The following is a 19,343-nucleotide window of genomic DNA, read 5'->3' as shown; positions in this document are numbered from 1 at the left end:
CTCCCGTGCACAACAAGACCACACCTAAAACATCACCCTGAAAGTCACCACTCTTTCACCGAGGGTTGTTTTATCTTTTTTTGGCCTTTTCCGAGGTGAAATCTCTTCCTTTTAGTGCCTTGCCTGTGGGTGCCATTGGCCGTGCACCTGCCCGTGGGGTTGGTTACTGGGGCCCGAGATCCGCTTCTCTGGGCACTTGGGTTTCCAAATACGCAGCTGGTGTTTTGATGGGCGGGCGTGAGACACCTCGTGTTAAGGCGTAGGATGTTGAAACTGATTATACATTTGTTCCCTCCCTTAATGAGGGCTGTCGGTGGGGTAGGATAAATAACGCCGCGTGTGACGCTCTGCCTGGCGAGCCAACGCAGGCAGCAGGATGCGGGGTGCCGGGTCCCTCCTGCTGCCTCGCTGCTTGCTTCTCATGCCCTGCCTAGCACACAAATCGCTGCTGTGTTTCTTTACCTGATGAGCATTCCTCGTGCAAATACTTTCAAAGAGGCTTTCAGATAGATTTAACTTTTCCGAAGTACATCTGACATAGGCGCTTTAGTGCATAAGGATGTACCAGGCTATTAAGCATCTGTGCTGATGAAAATATCTCCTGTTGAACACACTTGTGCATCTGTTCAACCTGCGTTTTATATAGAAAGAAGCTTCTTAACTTGTTAAACTTATTTTGTAGTAACTTATTTCAGTCAGTCTTCCCCTTGTTTGCATTTGCAAATGCATTTCCTTCCATTCAAGGCCAGACTTGCCTGTTTACTTCTCTCCAAGTTCATTCATATGCTTTTCACACAAACACTCATCAGTCCTGTGAGGGATGATTTGCTGCTGCTGTCACAGAGCCTGTTCTCTTTTACACACAGCAGCAGATCCCAAAGCCTGATCTTGAAGTCGTCTTTTAAGCACTTCTTTTCAGCAGAAGATCCCATCTAGAAGGGGTGGAATTTCTTCAGTAACTGTAGGTAGTGGATTTTCAAGTGACACCTCTTTGGGACTAGTTGGCAAATGTTGCATTTAATCATAGAAGTTCTCGCTTTCTTGTGTGTTGCACCTCTTAGGGCAAAATGTGCCATCCCGCAATGCCTACCTGTGTGTTTGATGTGTGGTGCTGCCAGATAGCCTCGCACAGAACAGTTCGGGTTGTTCCTTAGGTGACAGGGCCTGGAGATGAGGCTGCAGGGCTTGGTTTTAATGATCCGGTTCAGAGCACTCCTCTTGCTGAGTAATATCCTCGCATTGTCTTAACACCAGAAGTCATCATCCAGTAATAGATAACCGTGACTTAAAGATGAGGTCATGAATGCCTGGAGTCATCCCAGTTTGACTTGTAGTTAAAGGAAGGGCTAATCTCTCGATCTCAGGACCTTTTGGATGGGGAAGTCATTTCCTGCATGCTTCCTTTAGTAATTACACTTGTAAATGGCAGCTCTTCCAGTTCTGGCAGCACTGGTTCCGAGTTTATGGTGGCTGTGCTACCTGCTTCGTGTGTCTGAAGAAAGCTTGTCTGTCCCAAGTCCTTCCCGATGAGAGATTGATTATGGCAGGACAGAGCTTTGCCTTCAAGGATGAATGAAACCTTTCAGGTGAAAGTCTCCAGTTCAAGTCCCAGTAGACCACACACAGGCACGGGGCTTGATTTTTGATTCTTATTGAGTGATGCTCATTGGTAAAGCTATCTGAGTGCCAGTGACTGATTTTTGGAGTGATAATAATAGTAAAATGTCATCGGTAATTGTGGAGAGCGAAGTTAAAGCTTCATATTCAGTGCTAGCAAGCTGCCTTATGTCACGTTTCAATCTTAATAGTTGCTTCTGTGTGTGTTACTGTAGCATCATGCTCCTACATCACCTCTTCATTCATCAGAGTTTGAAACTAAGTTACTGGAGTGCTACTTATTATTTCGGCAGTTTTTCAACTTTGTCTTCTCCTGGTGACAGTCGTGACACTAGCAAAGCTGGAAGGAAGGTGGGCAGGGTAACTTTTTTAAACACCCGTTTGAAGATTCACTAGATCTTGTCTATCAGAAGTCCATGGAATAAAAATTGGGTAACATTGTTTCAGCTAGCCAGCCTTGGTCTCTGCTGTGCTCCTAACCATGCTTTGTTACAAAGAACCAACTGTGTTTTAACTAAATTAACCTGTCAGCTTCTGGTGTTATAGCTAGAGGTGCGTTCTTTCATTTTACACTTCCTCTGCTGCACTTTCGAAGGTGTTGATTGCACTGTATCAAGACTAAGCAGTCTTTAAATTTTTTATTGCTCACACTGTACCAAAGGCTAGAAGAGTTTACTGGTCCATTTGGAAGCCAAAAATCTGAGGTTTCATACTTAAAATTAATTCTAGTCTTCCAGCAAAGCTTCATTAAATAGTAGCAATTAAGAATTCTTTTGCTCTTTAAAGTGTTGGATATTTGAAGCTGGGAGTTGTTAGTCAGAAGTAGCGTAAATTATTTTGGTGATTCTGTTCCAGGACCTTCTAAGGCAACTGCAAAAAACAAAGGAGCACCTGGAATCTTGGCAGCAAGGAAAGTGGAGTTTGTATTATGAGGTTCTGGTGGACCAGAGACACGGTGCTTTTCAAAAAATTATTCATTTCCCTGGAAAGCCCCAGCATTTTTGTTGGAAATATTCATTTGTAAAATCAGTGTACTGATTTTTTTGTCTCATTGATCTTTCGTCATAGAACATGCAATAATAATTAAAAAAAAAAATCTGTTTTGCAGATTTAATCCAGTGCACAAATGAGATGAATGTGAACATCCCACAGCTGGCGGACAGTTTGTTTGAAAGAACGACCAACAGTAGCTGGGTAGTGGTCTTCAAATCTCTCATCACAACCCATCATCTAATGGTGTATGGAAATGAGGTAATACAGAAAACGGTATTTTTCTGAGAACAGTTACAAGAGTTCATTCCTATTTCAGCTAAATTCTTCCACTAATTATCTTTGAGAGAAAATCTTTATTTTAGCCTGTTTTGTGTCCAACTTTGCATGAACATAAGATTTATTGTATCTGTCTACTTAGGTTTTTCTGCTTCAGAGTTTGTAGTGCTTGTTCTGAATGCAGATTTGAATGCTGGAGGTACCTTTTTCTGTGGTGTTATTTAAAACTCAGCTCCTAACTGATTTCTACCATCGTCTCCCAGCCTTTTACAGTGAAGGGAACTGCATGCCTGTGAGCTGGTTTTGAGCGTGAACATCACAGTAACACCAAATCCTGTAGAACAATTAAACAAATGAATAAAACCCCAATTTAAACAAAAAGCAGTAAGTTTGTTTTGCTCCACAACGTGAATTCCTATGGGGCTTTATTTTTCAAGACGCCAAGCATAGCAGCTGCTTGGATTTTCTGTGTTTAAAAAACAGCAAAGCTTTTCTATACTTTTCAGGCTTTATTAGAAAGTATTTGTAAACATTGCTTGCTACTGCAAACAGTCAGTATAACATAAGCTATGTGAATTTTGGAGTTGAGGGATAGCTTTAGAAAATTACACGTAGAATTCTGTAGACAAAACTTTTAATTTCAGTTTGCATTCAGCATTCTTGTATTTTCTGTGACTGGGTTGTGAGGTTTAAATTAAAAATAAATAAATAAAAAATACATGCCTGCATACATACGTACAAAAAATATAAGCATTTACACACACGCACAGGTTTCTATTGCAGGTTAGCTGCAGAGTACTTTTGGTCTTGGTGAAATACACTGGATTTATCCTTTGAAGCTAAGTAAGCCACAAGAGGGCAAACTTTTCATGGTGATGTTAAGCATCATTGTTGGGCTAATTGATACTTTCCAAAGTAGCCTCTACGCTTTTGCTGTGCTTGCACTTTTTGGTATAAGTTTTAAACCGATACCGCTACGCTTTACAATTAAAGGTATTCACAGAACCACTGTCTGAAATTCGTAAAATTTTAAGAATAAAACTGCCAAACAAATTTTGCTTGACAAGTGTGTTACAGAAATTATGAGGATGAGTGCTTCTCAAGATTCAACTTCTCACAGCTAGAAATGGTGCTTGAACAATAAACAAGGAAATCATTGAATGCTGATGAAAATATCTGGAAGGTGATAAAGAATCTGTAAATCCCTCTGTAAAAGTTGAGAAGCGTTTGGTCCTCCAGCTTTCACTTTATTCATTTATGGCTGAGCACTGAGTGCATTACCCTCCTCTAGTCTATTATCTATTTATGCTAATGAAAATAATTTAGTACGTGTTACACTAATCAGAACTGTTTTTCCTCAGTGAAAATGTTATTACAAGTGAATGATTGTCTGGATTATATTTGTAGCCGCTCTCTAGAGAGTGTTTCATAAAATTATTTTTCCTGCTAACTGAAGATGTGCTGCCAGTGGTCTGAAATGTCTTTAAAAGATGAAAATGACATCATTCGTTTTGTGAAACAGTTTGGAACTACGTGTAACTAACCTGAGATGTACTAAGCATGGTACTGTAATGTTTTATATGGATTATTATGTTTATTTAATGCTTAATTTATAAGCAAATTAACCTCTGTTACCTTATTTACATACTTAAGCTAAGTGCTATTAAAATTATGTGCTGAGTAAAGATTCCATGGCAGACTGGTAAAATTAAATGCACTGTTTTAAAATTGAAGTTAGTGAAACAACTTTGAGCATACAGAATGAGGATTTGAAGGGATTTTTTTAGAAGCTTACGGTTCGGTATTCTGGCTTAAAATAAACAGTCTTTCAGTCAGTCTTTCATGCAATATCTGTGACTTGAATTTGCTCACAGATTTTTACTGAAATAAATAAATAGCTTCATATGACAATTCAGCTGAGGTTTTGTAATAGTTTCCAGATTTGAAATCAATTCTAAAGCCTAAACGCTAAATTTTATAACCTGGATAACAAGAGTTTCTACTACTGTTACCTCAGTTCCAGCTCACTGGTAATATAGTAAAAGGATTCAAATTTTTCCTCTCATCTAGCGTTTTATCCAGTATCTGGCGTCCAGAAACACATTGTTTAATTTGAGCAATTTCCTAGACAAAAGTGGATTACAAGGTAAGATATCTCTTTCATTAAAAATTAGTAGTGTGCTGGCAGACAGTAAATCCAACTCAGTAATTTTGATGGACCCTTGTCATTGAAGAAGTAATTTTTCTGTGCATTTTACCCCAGAGTGCATTTCTTAATTTAGAGTGCTGTCATGGCATGGCAGAAGTTACATGCTGGAGGAATTTGTTGCATCTTTTAGAAATAATTCCTATAAAAGTTTCTAATGTCTTTAGTTACATAGATCTGAATTAGGTTTCTTGAGATTTCTGAGAAGACTTCTCCATTTGGAGAGGTGTACTTTGATTAGGAAGTTAAATTTCAAAATGCGTCATACGTGCATTGGGTTCAGTATGTCAGTGAGACAAGAACTGCTGTCTTAAAATAAAAACAATAAAACAAAAACCCAACCTAATGTATTTCAGAATTGCTTAAAGACTATTTCATCCATTTTTGAGATGGATGAAATAGTCTTTAAATTCTGTGGGTATATGAGTTTTTATTCGGTTCAGATTTATTAACTGGAATATTCTTCCAAACCGTTACGCTACAGTTCAATGCAGTTCTGATCATACATGTGGCTGTCTTCCTCTTTTTTTTTCCATGAGGTGTTTTTTGCTTTCTGCATTGCTTTTTATATAGCTGGTTGTAATTTTTGCTATGAGTGTACTAACCCTGATATATTGGGTGATTGCCTGGGGACAGCTGCCTTTCACGGATAGCCAAGGGTCTACCAAATTGCCTCATTTTATTGAGTCTCAATTTCCATGCTCCCAATATAAATTATGAACGGATTTTTTTTGGCCTGCATTCTTATGAAATATTTTGATAACTGTTAGTCTGTCAACACCATCTTAATTTTAGTAAAATTTCTATCACATTCTAATTCCTTCAATGCCTTCTTTTGTTTGCTTCAATGCCACTTCTTTTGTGGAGTTGGTGCAAACATCTTCATGAATGCATCATATAATTCTTTGGTAGTAATTTCACTCCTAATTTTAGGAAATGTGCATAAAAATACTGTTTTGCTTTTGAAAGTAATTTCCTTAGGAAGTGAAGTGTAAACTTCTACATAGTTTGGTTCGTCTACATGTTTGCAGTATTGTCTGTTGGATTTACAAGCTGAATACAAGGATGTACACAATTCTTGGTAACACAGACTAATCTGGCAAAACCAGGCAAAAATATAATGAAGACCAGGCAAAAATGTAATGAAGCTGTCTTGTGTTAGTATCTTGAACATTTAGAGTAAGGTTTTTGTTCTTTAATTGACTGGGTAAGTAATAAGCTTCTGAAACTTCTTTTTTCAGGGTATGACATGTCAACATTTATCAGGCGGTATAGCAGGTATCTGAATGAAAAGGCAGTTTCCTATAGACAGGTGGCTTTTGACTTCACAAAAGTAAAAAGAGGGTAAGAACTGCTTTTTGGTTTGCTTATCTTGAGGTTCTGTCTTACATACATCTGTAATTAAAGTGGAAATATGTTGGTTACAGTTTAGTGCTGTATATGTAAAAATATTTGTGAAATTACACAGTAATGGCTGATTTCCTCACTTAGATGTGCCCCACAAGACACGCTCTCAACTTCCTAGTAATATATATTGCCAGAATATTTGACTTCAATTATTGTAATCTTACTTCTTGTAAACTTTGAGTTTAATATATAGAAATGAAAAACAGTATGCATCAAAGTATATTAAGAAAAACGGATAAATTTTCTGTGATACATCAAAAAGTTGCTTTACCTTGTGTGCAGTATATGGGACTATAGCTTACTTGTGCATCTAGCTTTGGAATATTTAAATGACGCATATTTAGTGAAACAATACTTTGGATTTCCTGGTGTGTCTCTGTTCTTCACACAGCAATTTTGGGGAAAGTTGATTGCCTTTGTTAAGGTAGTGCAGCTAATACTTTTGAGAAGACACTGTGGCAGTTGCTTTTTGTCTACCTGAATTAAAAATTTCCCTTGAAAGTGAGCTCCTTCAAGACAAATTGGTTATTTGAGACTTGGTACCTGTTTTGTATGCAAAATAACAATGTAGAGCACCAGTAATTGGATAACTTGTGTGTTATTAATCAGGAGATGTCGTTCATGAGAGGCCAGAGAGAGTATACCGATCACGGCTAAAAGTCTTTCCCTTTTTGTTCATTATCTCTGTAAGCAGTGTTTTTTAAAGTTTAAAAACAGTTTTACATTTGAACATCCTTTATCATCCATAGACAGGATAATTTAGTGTTGCTAAAATCTTATTTCACCCACAAAACTTAATTAAAAATTAAGCAGGGGTTAACCATAGCATTATGCCATCTGCTACTGTCTTGCAGCAGCGGAAGTGGCCTGAGAACACTGTCCAAATCCCTTAGGTCTCATTGCTAATACTGTAGAGCCCATTTTGTTTTAAACTGTAATAATAAAGTAAAAAGGGAATACTTGGATTTCTTTTACTCTTTCTGCCTTCAGAGATGATTGGAGTCCCAGCAGCACCAAACTCTTAGCCTCACAGCAGGTGTGCATGGGGGTCAGGTAGCTGCAGACCCACCAGAGGTGCACACTTGTTTCGTAGTCAAGATGTTCTAGGCCTAAGAGGTAAATTATTTAGCCCCCAGCCTGTGCTTGGAGGTTCTTCCACGAGGTAGGAGAAATACCTGTTCTGGGGACAGTGATCTGTTGGTTCCACACCTCATTTTTTTCCAGGGCGCTGCACCCGTGCCCTGTCACACTGGGCTTATTGCAGTCGCTGTTGGCTGTTAGGAGGGAATAAACTGCTCGAGTAGAAAGCTGACCGCAGCCAGCTGCCTGTTGCCTTCCGGGTTGGAGAACAGCCACAGCCTTTCTGTGCAGATGCACAGACTTGCACTTCCAGGAAACCTTTGGTTTGCTGTGTGCGTGCAGATGGGCTGTAAGGCTGGCTGATCTGTCTTACAGGCAGCAGTTGTTTTTTGTCACTGAGGTGATTTAACCTCTTCCTTGGCTGTTGCTTTTCTTGGATATTTGATAGTAATTTCATACATTTTTTTCAAATAGACGGCAAAATAACACTTAGTCTGTTCTGAGCAATTAAACAACCATTGGTGGTTCACCATTAAAAGGAATTGTCATGTAAACTCTATAACCTTTCTGGAAAAGATTGAAAAGCATACTACTGAGCTTGTTTTTTCATTCTTACTGCTTTCAGTCGGAAAGAAAATAATCTAGAGTGACATGAAACAATCAAGTTATTGGGAAAAGCATAGGTAAAAATATGCTTCAGGAAAAAAAAAAACCTTGGGAGTGTTTTTTTGGTTACCTGATGCGTCATAACTACTATATTTCTAAGCAATATCAGTTTCATTCCCTCAGAATAAATATTCATCTTGGAGTCATGTTTTGGCCAAATAAAAATTGCTGCTTTTGTGCACTGCAGTTATTACAGCTGTATTGGCCAGACAGCATTTTTAAACATCAAAATGCCTGCTTTGTATGGCCATACGAATTTAAATGTTTTCACTGACCTGTTTTATTTTCTACGTTCCGTTTCTCGCTAACAGTTGCCTTCAAAATTCACTCGAAGGACTTTCTTTTGTTTTGTGCAAACAGGGCTGACGGAGTGATGAGAACAATGAGCACAGAAAAACTCCTAAAAACTGTACCAATTATACAAAATCAAATGGATGCACTTCTTGACTTCAATGTAAGTTTAGCAGTGTGTACACATCAAACACGCTATTGACTATTGTACAACCTCTACAAGCTTGTAAAATAGGTTAAGATTAAAGGTCTTGAACCTGGTTCCGTGTTCTTCCTTTTTGTTCATCTTATCCACGGAGTTTGAAAAGCAAAATGCACTTTGTTCATTGATATACCCCAAGAAACCAGAAAAAAAGAAATGTGATGCTCACTGGAGAGAATGCTTCATACTAAGTCAGTGCTAATTGTGCACATTGTATAATAATGTTATTCGTGTAAAAGTTGATTACTTCTGCGCTCTCTTCAGTTCTGTTAATTAATGTTAACATTAGTTAACACAAATGTTTATCAAAATAATTGAATTTATTCTCTGCTGAGGGATCCTGTGTTGATTTACTGCTTACCTTCCAGTAACAGCCAATGAGATGATCGCAAAGCATGCGTTGGGACAGACTACTGAAGTTCAACTCTAAGTTTCCCAATAAGGGATCAATTCAGTTAAATTAACTTTTTTCTGATCTTCCTAGGTCAATAGCAATGAACTTACAAATGGTGTAATTAACGCTGCCTTCATGCTTCTCTTCAAAGATGCCATTAGACTGTTTGCTGCATATAACGAAGGGATTATTAACCTCTTGGGTAAATATAACTGCTGTCTGGAATGCTACGTTTTGGGGAGGGAGCTCAGTAAACAGTTGCAAACATCTGCTCTTTTTTTGAGAAATAGAAATGGTAATATTACTGGTTTTACAGCAATACTATTTTTCCCAAGTCAGATTTATTTCCAAGGATTTTCTGTCTGGTTGCATTTTTCACTGCATTGTATATAGGGATCAGCACGTTTTTGAAAGCAAAGCCAATTCAAGATTTTATTTTCTTTTTCTTGTAGTGTTTTGTTTCTCATTGAACTGCTTGGCAAATATGAACCATAATACTGATTCTTTTTTTTAAGAAAGAAGAAACAATCGCATTTTGTTTGTTGTTAAATGGAGCAGGTTACTGTCAGTTACCAGTTTGCAGCCACAGTATCAATGATTGATTGAGTGGCTTTTGAAGCCTTAATGTTGGTTGTCTTAAGTAATTGGCTGGCTTCTGTTTCTAGAGCATATCTTGTGTTTTAAGGGAAATTATAATTTCCCACTTTGGGTCTTTTCACTTGTACACATTGCACATACAAGGGAGACAAAGTCTAGAAATAACTAAGTTGAAAGTAGCCTGATGATATGCCTGATCTTAGTTGTATTCTGTGATTGGATCAAGCTATGTGATTGCAGCTATAACCAGTGCTGGCAAAATGGAAAGTAAAATCCAGAATTAGTCAATGAAGGACAGATATATTTAGGGTCCCTGTCAAGTTGTTTTCCCTTAGTGATAAGAACTTGGATAAAGTTGCTTTGATTGATGTTTTGAATGAAGCCCAGTATAGAAACAGGCCTGAAAGCACTATTTCAAGAAGGCGGGGTAGAACCTCCCACTTTCAGCACCAGTGTTTTGCAATCTGTTGCATCTCGCTGTAGGCCACGCTATAAAAAGAGGCATCAGTTTTGCAGAAAATACCACAACCTTGCCTGATAGCTGAATACTGGAATAGTGTAGACTTGTGACTGTCAGATCATAAACTTTTTTTTAACGAGGAGAATGAATTTACATTTCTTTGGGTGACCTATTCTTAGGCTTGACAGTCCTCTTCAGGGTGCTTATGTTTGAGAGATCTAGTACCTCCAAGGTAAGATTTAACTGCCTGCAGATGATCATTAGCTCGTGTTTAGTGGTGCTTTTGTCATTTGGTGTGAGTTAGGCATGGTGACTCCTGCAGTTAACATGGCAAACTAAATCTGCAGGCATTTTCCGTTTGCCCTGTTTTATTTGCTTTTACTTTTGAAATACACACAGGAACGTTGCAGGATGCTCGATTTTAGTTAATGCAAATATTCTTACTGTTTATAGAAAAATACTTTGATATGAAAAAGAACCAGTGCAAAGAAGGTCTTGATATATATAAGAAGTTTCTCACTAGAATGACACGGATTTCGGAGTTCCTCAAAGTTGCAGAGGTAAACCCCAGTGACTGAGTCCTCTAGTTGAAACAGTCTGTAAAGTGCTTATTTTCTTGTAAAGCAGATACTGCTTCCTTTCAGCCTGTCTAGTTTCATTTCCATCAGTGTCATCCTGTCAGTCTCTTTCCTTGTGATCAGTTCATTTGAGGACTGCGTTGAAAAATCTGACTACAAAATGCTTTTATATTTATACATCCTCCTTAAGTGAAAGATAAACCAGTATTTTAAAACTTCCTTGGTTGCATAACATTGTTAGCAGTCCTTGAAAAGAGCCTTGCTGTAACCAAGGTGATCTGCTGCTTTCTATGTATTCTAGTTTGAAACCCAAAATTCTGTCATTTTAAGTTTTAGATGAAATAACAGCTCAACAAATAAGAAATTGAGATAAGTAGGTGAACCTGTGATTTTTTTAAAGATCTTTTGACTAACTCCTATAAGCATGCTCATAGAAGAAAAATATGTATTTAATGTATTTATTCTGTTGCATTTTGAAGGATTGTTGAATGTCCTAGTATTAAGCAATTTCTCAGTTGAGATGTGCTGCTGCTCTTGCTTTACTTTTCTTTATTATTCATAACTTTTTTTTGCAAAAATCTCAACAGTAAAGCTTGTTTTTGTTGTTTGTCCTTTCAATTGATAGGCTACTAATCTTTCTACTGTAACAGTGTACGTGCTGCTGCAGAACATTTAGTTTGTGCATTTTAGAAAACAGCAATAGTTAAATAAAGCTGCTTTGAAGGTGCTTTATTTTAGCACTTACATCTCTGTATCAGTAGGTCTGAACTTGCTCTGTAAGTTGTGGGATAGGCAAAGTTCTCCAGCCTTACAATTTCGAAACACTTGATTCTCATTCTGTTTTGTTTCTAAGGTCACATCTGTTTAAAATCTCTGTAATGTGTGTGCATTTAACAAAAGAATTTCCTATAACCAACCATTATAGAGTTCAGATTGTCAATATTTACAACGTATCTGGACAGATTTATGCTTTTTACGTGATTCCATCTTAACATTGTTTGCTTTTTGAGCATCTCTGCCTGTAAAAAAAACAAACAGATTCTAAAGCTCGTTTGTTTTATTACAGCAAGTTGGAATTGACAGAGGAGACATACCAGATCTTTCACAGGTAGATAAAGCTATTATGCATTTGTCAGTACATGTCTGTTTTGGGGTTGCATAATCAGAAGAATTTGGCATTATAGCGTTCATTTATGCTTTCTTGCATATGTTGCCACCGAGTTATTTCAAAGTTTGTGATTAAATCCAAACCCTGTCAGAGCCTGGCTTTCATATGCAGTGATCCTATTTTAAAATGTTATAGGCTGTTTATTTCACACTCTAATTGAGTTTTGAGACAATGTAATTTTCATCATGCTTGATAACACAATTTGTCTCTGAGTTCACGTAATGAAGTTCTTACATGATGTTATGAGGCTACGATTTTTAGCAAGCTTGTTTTTGGCAATGTGCCCATTGAAATCATTTGTGAAGGTTTGCAGAGCATGCACATAGAAGTGACTTTAGGTACAATTTCCCTCTTAAAGTCTCCAGAAATACAGACTGCTTCTGATTGTTTACTGTTTCCTAGCTGTTAATTTTTACATCTCTTGACATATTTCAGTACCTTATGGGTGAGTCATTATGACACAGAATAATGTAGTGACGAGACTAAATCACCTGATATTTAAAGTAATTAAATATCAACTGGGCGCCAAGATGTGATATAAGTATTTTGAGTTGTTACGAGTTGCCTTAGAGTTGTACTCTCTGAAAGTCTTTTAACTACTGACTTGCTTTGTCTTTAGATTTTTCCTATCTGTTACCTGTTGTGTCTCTTTCCAGGCACCAAGTAGCCTTCTTGATGCTTTGGAGCAGCATTTAGCTTCTCTAGAAGGAAAGAAAATCAAAGACTCCACAGCTGCAAGCAGGTGCTTATGCCCTTGTCCTTTAAAATAAAAAATAAAAATTAAATCAAATGTTAAGTCCATTATTTTGGGACTCCATTATGAACTAAAGTTTGCATAGGTTCTGTTGAAGTGAAGATTGTATTGTATTAGTTATCATGGTATAGCAGGTTATCATTATGTCTTGCTGAGTACTTCAGACAGTTTCTTCCTTGTCTACAGAAATAGAACCTAAGGAACTGCAAAAACTTGCTGTAGAATCCCACAGTGTAGTAGTTAGACTTCTAACGTCTAATCTTGAGCCTTGGAAGAGAAACTGTGGTTTGTTTTTTTTAAATTAACTGTCAGAAATCCTTGTTTTGTTAATAATTACACTTCCATAAGTTATGGAGCATTTATTTACGAATGTCCTTAGGATTCCAGATGAGAGAGAGTCTTTCTCTTTTTTTTTTGTCAGAAGCAAGAAAATGCTTCTAGAAGTCCTTAAATTAAAAATAGATGCTCAAAGTAATTGGGGATTAAAGCATTCATTGGTTTTTGAATGCTTGCTAAAAGACAAAGTACAATCCAGAGAAATCCTCTAGGCAACTAACTTGATAATGATTAAATAAAAAAAAATCCTTAATACTGGAGGGTGGGGGAAAAGACTTGCAAAATTAAATAGCATTTATTTTTTCATGTTCAAAGAATAAGGCACTAACATTTTGCATGTTCTTGTTTATGGTGGTGACAATTTTAGGACTTTAGCACTGTTTTATTAGCTTTTGTAGTGTTCCTTTAGTCTGTTTTACAAGTCTAGTATTTAACTTGAATCTTTTTGCACGCTCTTAAGCATGATAAATTGCGGACTTTTCATCTGGGTTTTACTAGTTGCATTGATAGTTTCTTAACTAAATCTGTTAAATTAACAACAGTTTGAATTGGAACCTAGTTTATCAGAGAATTTTGTGTATCTACACATATTGCTGTCCTAAGTCAATAGGGAAAGAGCAAAAGCTTCAAATAAAGATTTCCATGACAGAGTTAGGAGGGGAAACATTTAAGGAAGGTAAACCCACGATCCAACATGTGAGAGTAGATTGATTTCTAGGCATTTTTATTTTGCAAGTTCACACAGTGTATCTTATTGAAACTTACAGTACTTGTACAGTGATATAACCAGTGTTTTAAAGAGTTCAAAAGGAACTGAGCAGGAGGGTGGATACAGGCAAAGTGTTCTTCAGATGTTTCTATCACGTGTCACCTATTAACAGCCAGCTTTTCTCCGGTCCAATTACTTTAGGGCTACCACCCTTTCCAATGCAGTTTCTTCCCTTGCAAGCACCGGCCTGTCTCTGACAAAAGTTGATGAAAGGGAAAAACAAGCTGCATTAGAGGAGGAACAGGCTCGCTTGAAAGCTTTAAAGGTAGGCATACAGAACTTTTAACTGGAAACACTTCTGTGCTCTTATTTGATAGCTTAAGATTCTTGAGGGAGCAGAATGAAAAGCCAGTGTTGTTAATACTGAATGGGTGCTGGTGGCAAAGCACTGGAAGTAGACTCTTACATACGTACGCCGTACAACTTGTGAAGGGTTTGTTAAAGCAGTTTCTGAAGGATTTGGGGCACCACTGACTCTTGTAACTATCTTAAGTAACTGACACGCTACTGTGTGGAATAATTAAAAAAGCAATCTTTAGGTTTTGTTTTACTTGCCTCCAAATTCATATACACAAATGTTGTTTCTGGATTTCTTATGCCAGCTCACTTTCCCAACAGGAGCAACGTCTAAAAGAACTTGCAAAGAAACCTCATACCTCTTTAACAACTGCAGCTTCTCCCGTGTCGACTGCAGCAGGAAGCATAATGACTACACCAGCCATTGATATTTTTTCTACCCCTAGCTCTTCAAACAGGTATGCTTCAATGATCTTGCTTCGCTGTGAGATGGGGTGCAGCCAGGGTTTCCTCTAAACTTCGGAGGAGTGTACGTTGGAGAAGGTTGTTTGGGTGTAGAGCTCGTTAGTGACTGAAATGTTTTGTGTAAAGTTGATGGGAAAATGACCTATCACTAAAAATAACAACGTAGAAATGTTTTTCATCCTCTGTTTGCAGAATAATTTCTGATAAGGACCAACTGCTGACAGCTCTTGTGTCTGTTGTCAGGCGAGCAAGACAGTTGAAATTGTAAATTGCATGTGTCCTGCCCCCAGAAAACCTTTCAAGTTATTTTAGGAAAAGTCGAATAAAAGTTCAGTATGGGAGGTCTTAAAGATAACACAGGATTTCATGTTGCATTTCTAGATCTTCAGAAGTTGAATTGTAACAAATGTTCTGGGTAGATTTTCAGAAAAAGGACAGCCTGAAACAGGGTTTGAAAGAAGAGAGGCAGGTTTTTCTGTCTTGAGTTGTATCTGGAACATCTGTCTGCAAGGACTGGCAAAGATAGCGCAGGAGTACTCACTGCCTGCTAATCCTGCTCTTTGACTAGCAGGAGCTGTTGGTATGAGTAAGTGTGTGAGATTTATTCTGTAAAATACTTGTCAAATCAAATAGTATCAGCGAGTACAGTGCTTCTATGAGTATGGAAGAAGGAAATAAGTCTCGCAAGGCATATTTTTGCTTTGGATTTGAACCTAAACCTGAAGAAGAATTGCTTAGTTTCATTAGAACTCATGCAAGAATCTACTTGCCCCCTTTTGCTCTTTGCAGCTCTTTAAAAGGAGTCAGCACTTCTACAGCCTTCTGTCCCACTAGAAAACTATTGTAGGAAGTTACTTGACACCACATAAGTAGCAAATAGCTGAGTCATGTGTAAGGAGCTTGAGAATCTGTCAGTGTTCGTAACTGAAAGGTTTTCTTGATTTTTTTTAAATTGCTTTTTAGAGGCCAAAATATTTGAAATGGCAGTATGCTTTGAACTAGAAACTTTGAATGCCTGATTTTCCTTCTTACAATGTCTGAAATATAGAAATATCTGGCTAGACATGCTTCATATTTCTAAATTCAGTTGCTGGCAGTATAACTGTGATGAGCAAAGAACAGATTTTACAACAGAAGCTGCCATGAAGTGGGTTTGTTGGATTTGTAAGTTCAGTTGCTTGCTATTAGACAGAATGTTTCCCATTGAATTGTTGACCTGGACAAGCTTTACTTGAAAACGATCTTGACTCTCCTGCTCACTAAACAGGGCTGTGCCAGACCATGCTATTATTTAATAGAGGCGGCAGTGGCAAAACGGGATTTTGGTCACTGTTGAAGTGAAATAGTAAGAACTGAATGACGCAAGGAATTGGGTCAGCAAGAAGAGATAAAGGTCTAGGATGTCCCTTCTAGCCTTCAAACTCTGCCAGTCTCATTTCAAGAAAACCTTGAATGCCACAGTCACTCAGCTTCTGTCTGTAGCCAAGTGTGCAGATGTTGGTTCATTTCACATGCTGAAAAGTTCCAGGTGAACACCAATGCTCCATTTCTTTTTTGACAAGGAATTTAATTTTGAAATTAACTCTTTGCTAGAGGATGAGTTTTATTGTGCCTGTTAACTCTCGAAGTCACTGCGAGAGTTGTATTTAAGACTTCGCTCTTCATTTCTGTAGGATATTCTTGGATCTCAGTTTGGTTTAGATCTGAGTGGAAAGATCTGATAGATTGTGGAATTTTTAGATGTAACTTTTCGATGGCGTAACCCATTAAAGTAAGTTCCATCAGCCTGATCTCACACTGTGGGGCTTTCACGAGATTACTGAAAAAGTTGCTGAAGATTACTGAACTTAAAAGTCATAGCTATGGTGTTAGACTGTGAGGAAGATGAGAAGGCTGGTTATCTTTGTCTTGGCTTTGGCAAAAGTCACTTGGTATAGCGGAACTTTCTATATTAACACTTTTCTACAAAACTGAAAATGTGAAATTCAGCCGACTTAATGATTATGGCTTAGTTGCATCCATTTTGTAACAGCCAATTTGTAACAAAGCTTTCTTTACTGTTGGCAATTGTTAGTGTTTGCCTTGTATTGAAAACTGTGGTGCAGCTCAAACAGTTGTATTAATTTGTCGTTGTAGCACTTCAAAACTGCCAAATGATCTGCTTGATTTGCAGCCAACGTTTCATCCATCTGTACATCCAATATCTGCTGCTCCACAAGTAGGAAGTACCTGGGGAGGTAAGAATTCTGACTCAGATTAAGGTTCTAATTGCTGTGGCAAGATTCCTGTGAAATGTTTCCCTAGTCTGTGGGATGTTTCTTCAGGAAAAACTTGTGAAGAGAACTTGCAAAGACAAGCTAGAAATGGATTAAAGGAGCAGGGGAAAAGTCAGATCCAGGTACAGATTAAAGTAATGTAGAAGCATGTGGTGATCACAGTCTTGACATAAGCGTTGTTAATAAAAATGTTCCTTTAGTTCCAGCTGAGTCAGCCTTATAACTGCTGTCTTCAAGGGTCACATAGCGAGCTACAGAAGCTTAGCTGTGAGAAGTGATTTCTGTGAAGATGTCTGTCAGATACTGAACCGTATCATGCACTGAACTCGAATGTGCAAGTTTTCAAATACATTTTAAATGGTGTGAAGGTAAATCAATTTTGCAAGTGATAATAGAGAAGAATTTAGATGAGGCAATTGTGAGACAAATGTGTCTAAAAAGCAAGACAATCCAAAGCTAGTTTTTGAAAACAAAACAAAGCACCTCTTTGAAATGCAGCAGAAAACTTGTATTTAACTACAAAAGCAAATAAGCTGTGGCTAAAGCAAGGAAAGACATCCAGCCAAAGCTTTTTTTTTTTTTTTTTTTAACTGAAGAGCTAAATTGTGAAAGGGAATCTCTTCAGTTTATTTCAGAACATGCAAATTGTCATTCTGCTCTGTTGCTGTGATGGACTGAATGAGATCTTAGCTGATCTTACTGATCCCAGCATGCCCTTAAACCGGGGAGGCAAGGCAGGAGTATTGTAGAAAGTCATGAGTGTTACTTCAAGATGAGTTAATCTTAAAGCTTTTGGTCAAAGCTGTTGCCATTCTTCTCTTTGCTGCTTTGCAATGTTACAGAATACTTCTTGTGTAGGTAACACGTGCTGGTTGCTTGTGTTGTTGGTTATACTGGTGGGGGATTAAAAATCTCTTACAAGATGTTTCTTTTTACCTTTCTACATAAATGACACTTAGTTCCAGAGTTTAGTATTTTATTCTGTGGCTATTTCCAGATAAGCATTTTAACAAGCATCTGATTTATAACAAATTTCTTTTGTGGTGTGGAAAAAAAGTGGGAGGTGCTACGTCAAAAAACTTTATAGGCATTGGAGAATACTATTCTGAAACTTTACATCACGATTTCTTTTTTCAGCTATAGCTTTTCCAAAGCATCTTTCCAGTTAACTTACTTATTTTCGTAATAAGGAGTGTATGTATTCCACTTTCCTGTTTACTTTTGTTGTGTGCTTCATGTCTTGTATCTTTATGTGTTGGTCTGTAGGGAAATCACACACGATTTGGGGTGATGGAAGCAATAGTAATATATGCGCTAGCTTCAAAAAAAATCATGGCTGGCTTGTCCTTCAGTTTGGCTGAGCAGAGCATCTTTTGAGAAAGATGCAGTGGGGAGCATATCAAGTTATGCAGACAAATTTCAGTGCTTATTAGGCTTAAAGTTTAGAAATGGAGAAAAATGTTTTGGCTCATCTTGTTTGCTTTTGGGAGTACCTTCTGTTTCAGCTTGTCCTAATTATCTCAGGGGTGGGAAAGGACAGGGAAGTTACCTTCCTCATGAATGTCATTCACAATCTAGGGTTTTTCATTAATTTTATTTTTTTTTGGTATTAACAACCTGAAATTGAGCCTGGATGTCTGTTTGTTTAATGTTATGTGTTACTCCTGGTAAGGTCTTCAGTAATAGTCATTGATAATCTGCTTACTAATGACAAGTTTCTAAATACTTTCAGCATTAAATTACAGATTGTCTGCTGAAGTTTTAGGTCAAAACTCTGAGACCATCAGGTTTTTTTTGTTAGCTTTCATTAAAAGAAAATGAATCTATGTGGCTTTACAGACATGAACACTCACTTCACATAGGCGAGGCAGATAAGAAGTGCTTTCCACGTTTTACAGATGGGGAAATCTGAGCAATTAACTGACTTGCCTGAAGTCATACGGCCAGTCAGTGGCAGAGCCAAGAATGGAACCTGAACTATTTCCAGTCCTGTGCTCTAACCACTGCACAGCATCCCTCCCTTAGGTAATTTTCTGACATGATGATGTTTGTATTTGGTGTATGTGGTGACTTTGAGAAGAGTATGGAACCAGGTGCGGATGGAGTAGAGTCAGTTACAGATTGTGACTTTCATGCAGCAACTCTTAGGTATGTAATAAAAGGATAAACTGTTACAGAGGCGTTACATGTGGGTTGCTGCCTTTCATTGTCATCCTGAAAAAATGTTAAAGCTAATAACGAGGTTAAAAACTCCCAAAGAATAGCTTCTGTAATCGCATGTTTTCAGTTTATTTTTTTCAAATTGGAAGAGATACCACTGGAAAACCTTTGTCATTCTTATCTCGGGTAAGATACTTCTAGCTGGATAACTTAAAGATAGAAGTTGGCCGAATTTAGATTACTTTTTTTTAAATGCACCTGAATCACTAATGCCTTCAGATAGCCTGAAGGTGCAGAGCGGTTCCCTTGCCACAAGCAGATGCCATGTGTATTCAAGGATGAAATTAGGCT

General features: G+C 37.6%; 1 protein-coding gene across 6 annotated transcripts in view; it reads left to right on the top strand.

Annotated features, from left to right (window-relative positions):
- Nucleotides 1-19,343, top strand: part of PICALM (phosphatidylinositol binding clathrin assembly protein) — a 64,715-nt gene that overhangs the window by 25,198 nt on the left and 20,174 nt on the right. For all 6 annotated transcript variants that reach the window (XM_040544419.1, XM_040544415.1, XM_040544414.1 and 3 more), the window contains exons 2-12: nt 2,726-2,868; nt 4,957-5,032; nt 6,334-6,436; nt 8,606-8,699; nt 9,223-9,334; nt 10,643-10,749; nt 11,834-11,875; nt 12,592-12,677; nt 13,936-14,059; nt 14,413-14,549; nt 16,693-16,793. In XM_040544419.1, coding sequence (XP_040400353.1) covers nt 2,726-2,868; nt 4,957-5,032; nt 6,334-6,436; nt 8,606-8,699; nt 9,223-9,334; nt 10,643-10,749; nt 11,834-11,875; nt 12,592-12,677; nt 13,936-14,059; nt 14,413-14,549; nt 16,693-16,793 — 1,125 coding nt within the window. The remainder of the gene's footprint in view (nt 1-2,725; nt 2,869-4,956; nt 5,033-6,333; nt 6,437-8,605; nt 8,700-9,222; nt 9,335-10,642; nt 10,750-11,833; nt 11,876-12,591; nt 12,678-13,935; nt 14,060-14,412; nt 14,550-16,692; nt 16,794-19,343) is intronic.

The sequence above is a fragment of the Cygnus olor genome, chromosome 1 (assembly GCF_009769625.2).
Source record: "Cygnus olor isolate bCygOlo1 chromosome 1, bCygOlo1.pri.v2, whole genome shotgun sequence".
Classification (NCBI taxonomy): Eukaryota; Metazoa; Chordata; class Aves; order Anseriformes; family Anatidae; genus Cygnus; species Cygnus olor.
Note: the sequence above shows the minus strand (reverse complement) of the source record. Positions and strands in the feature narration are given on the sequence as shown.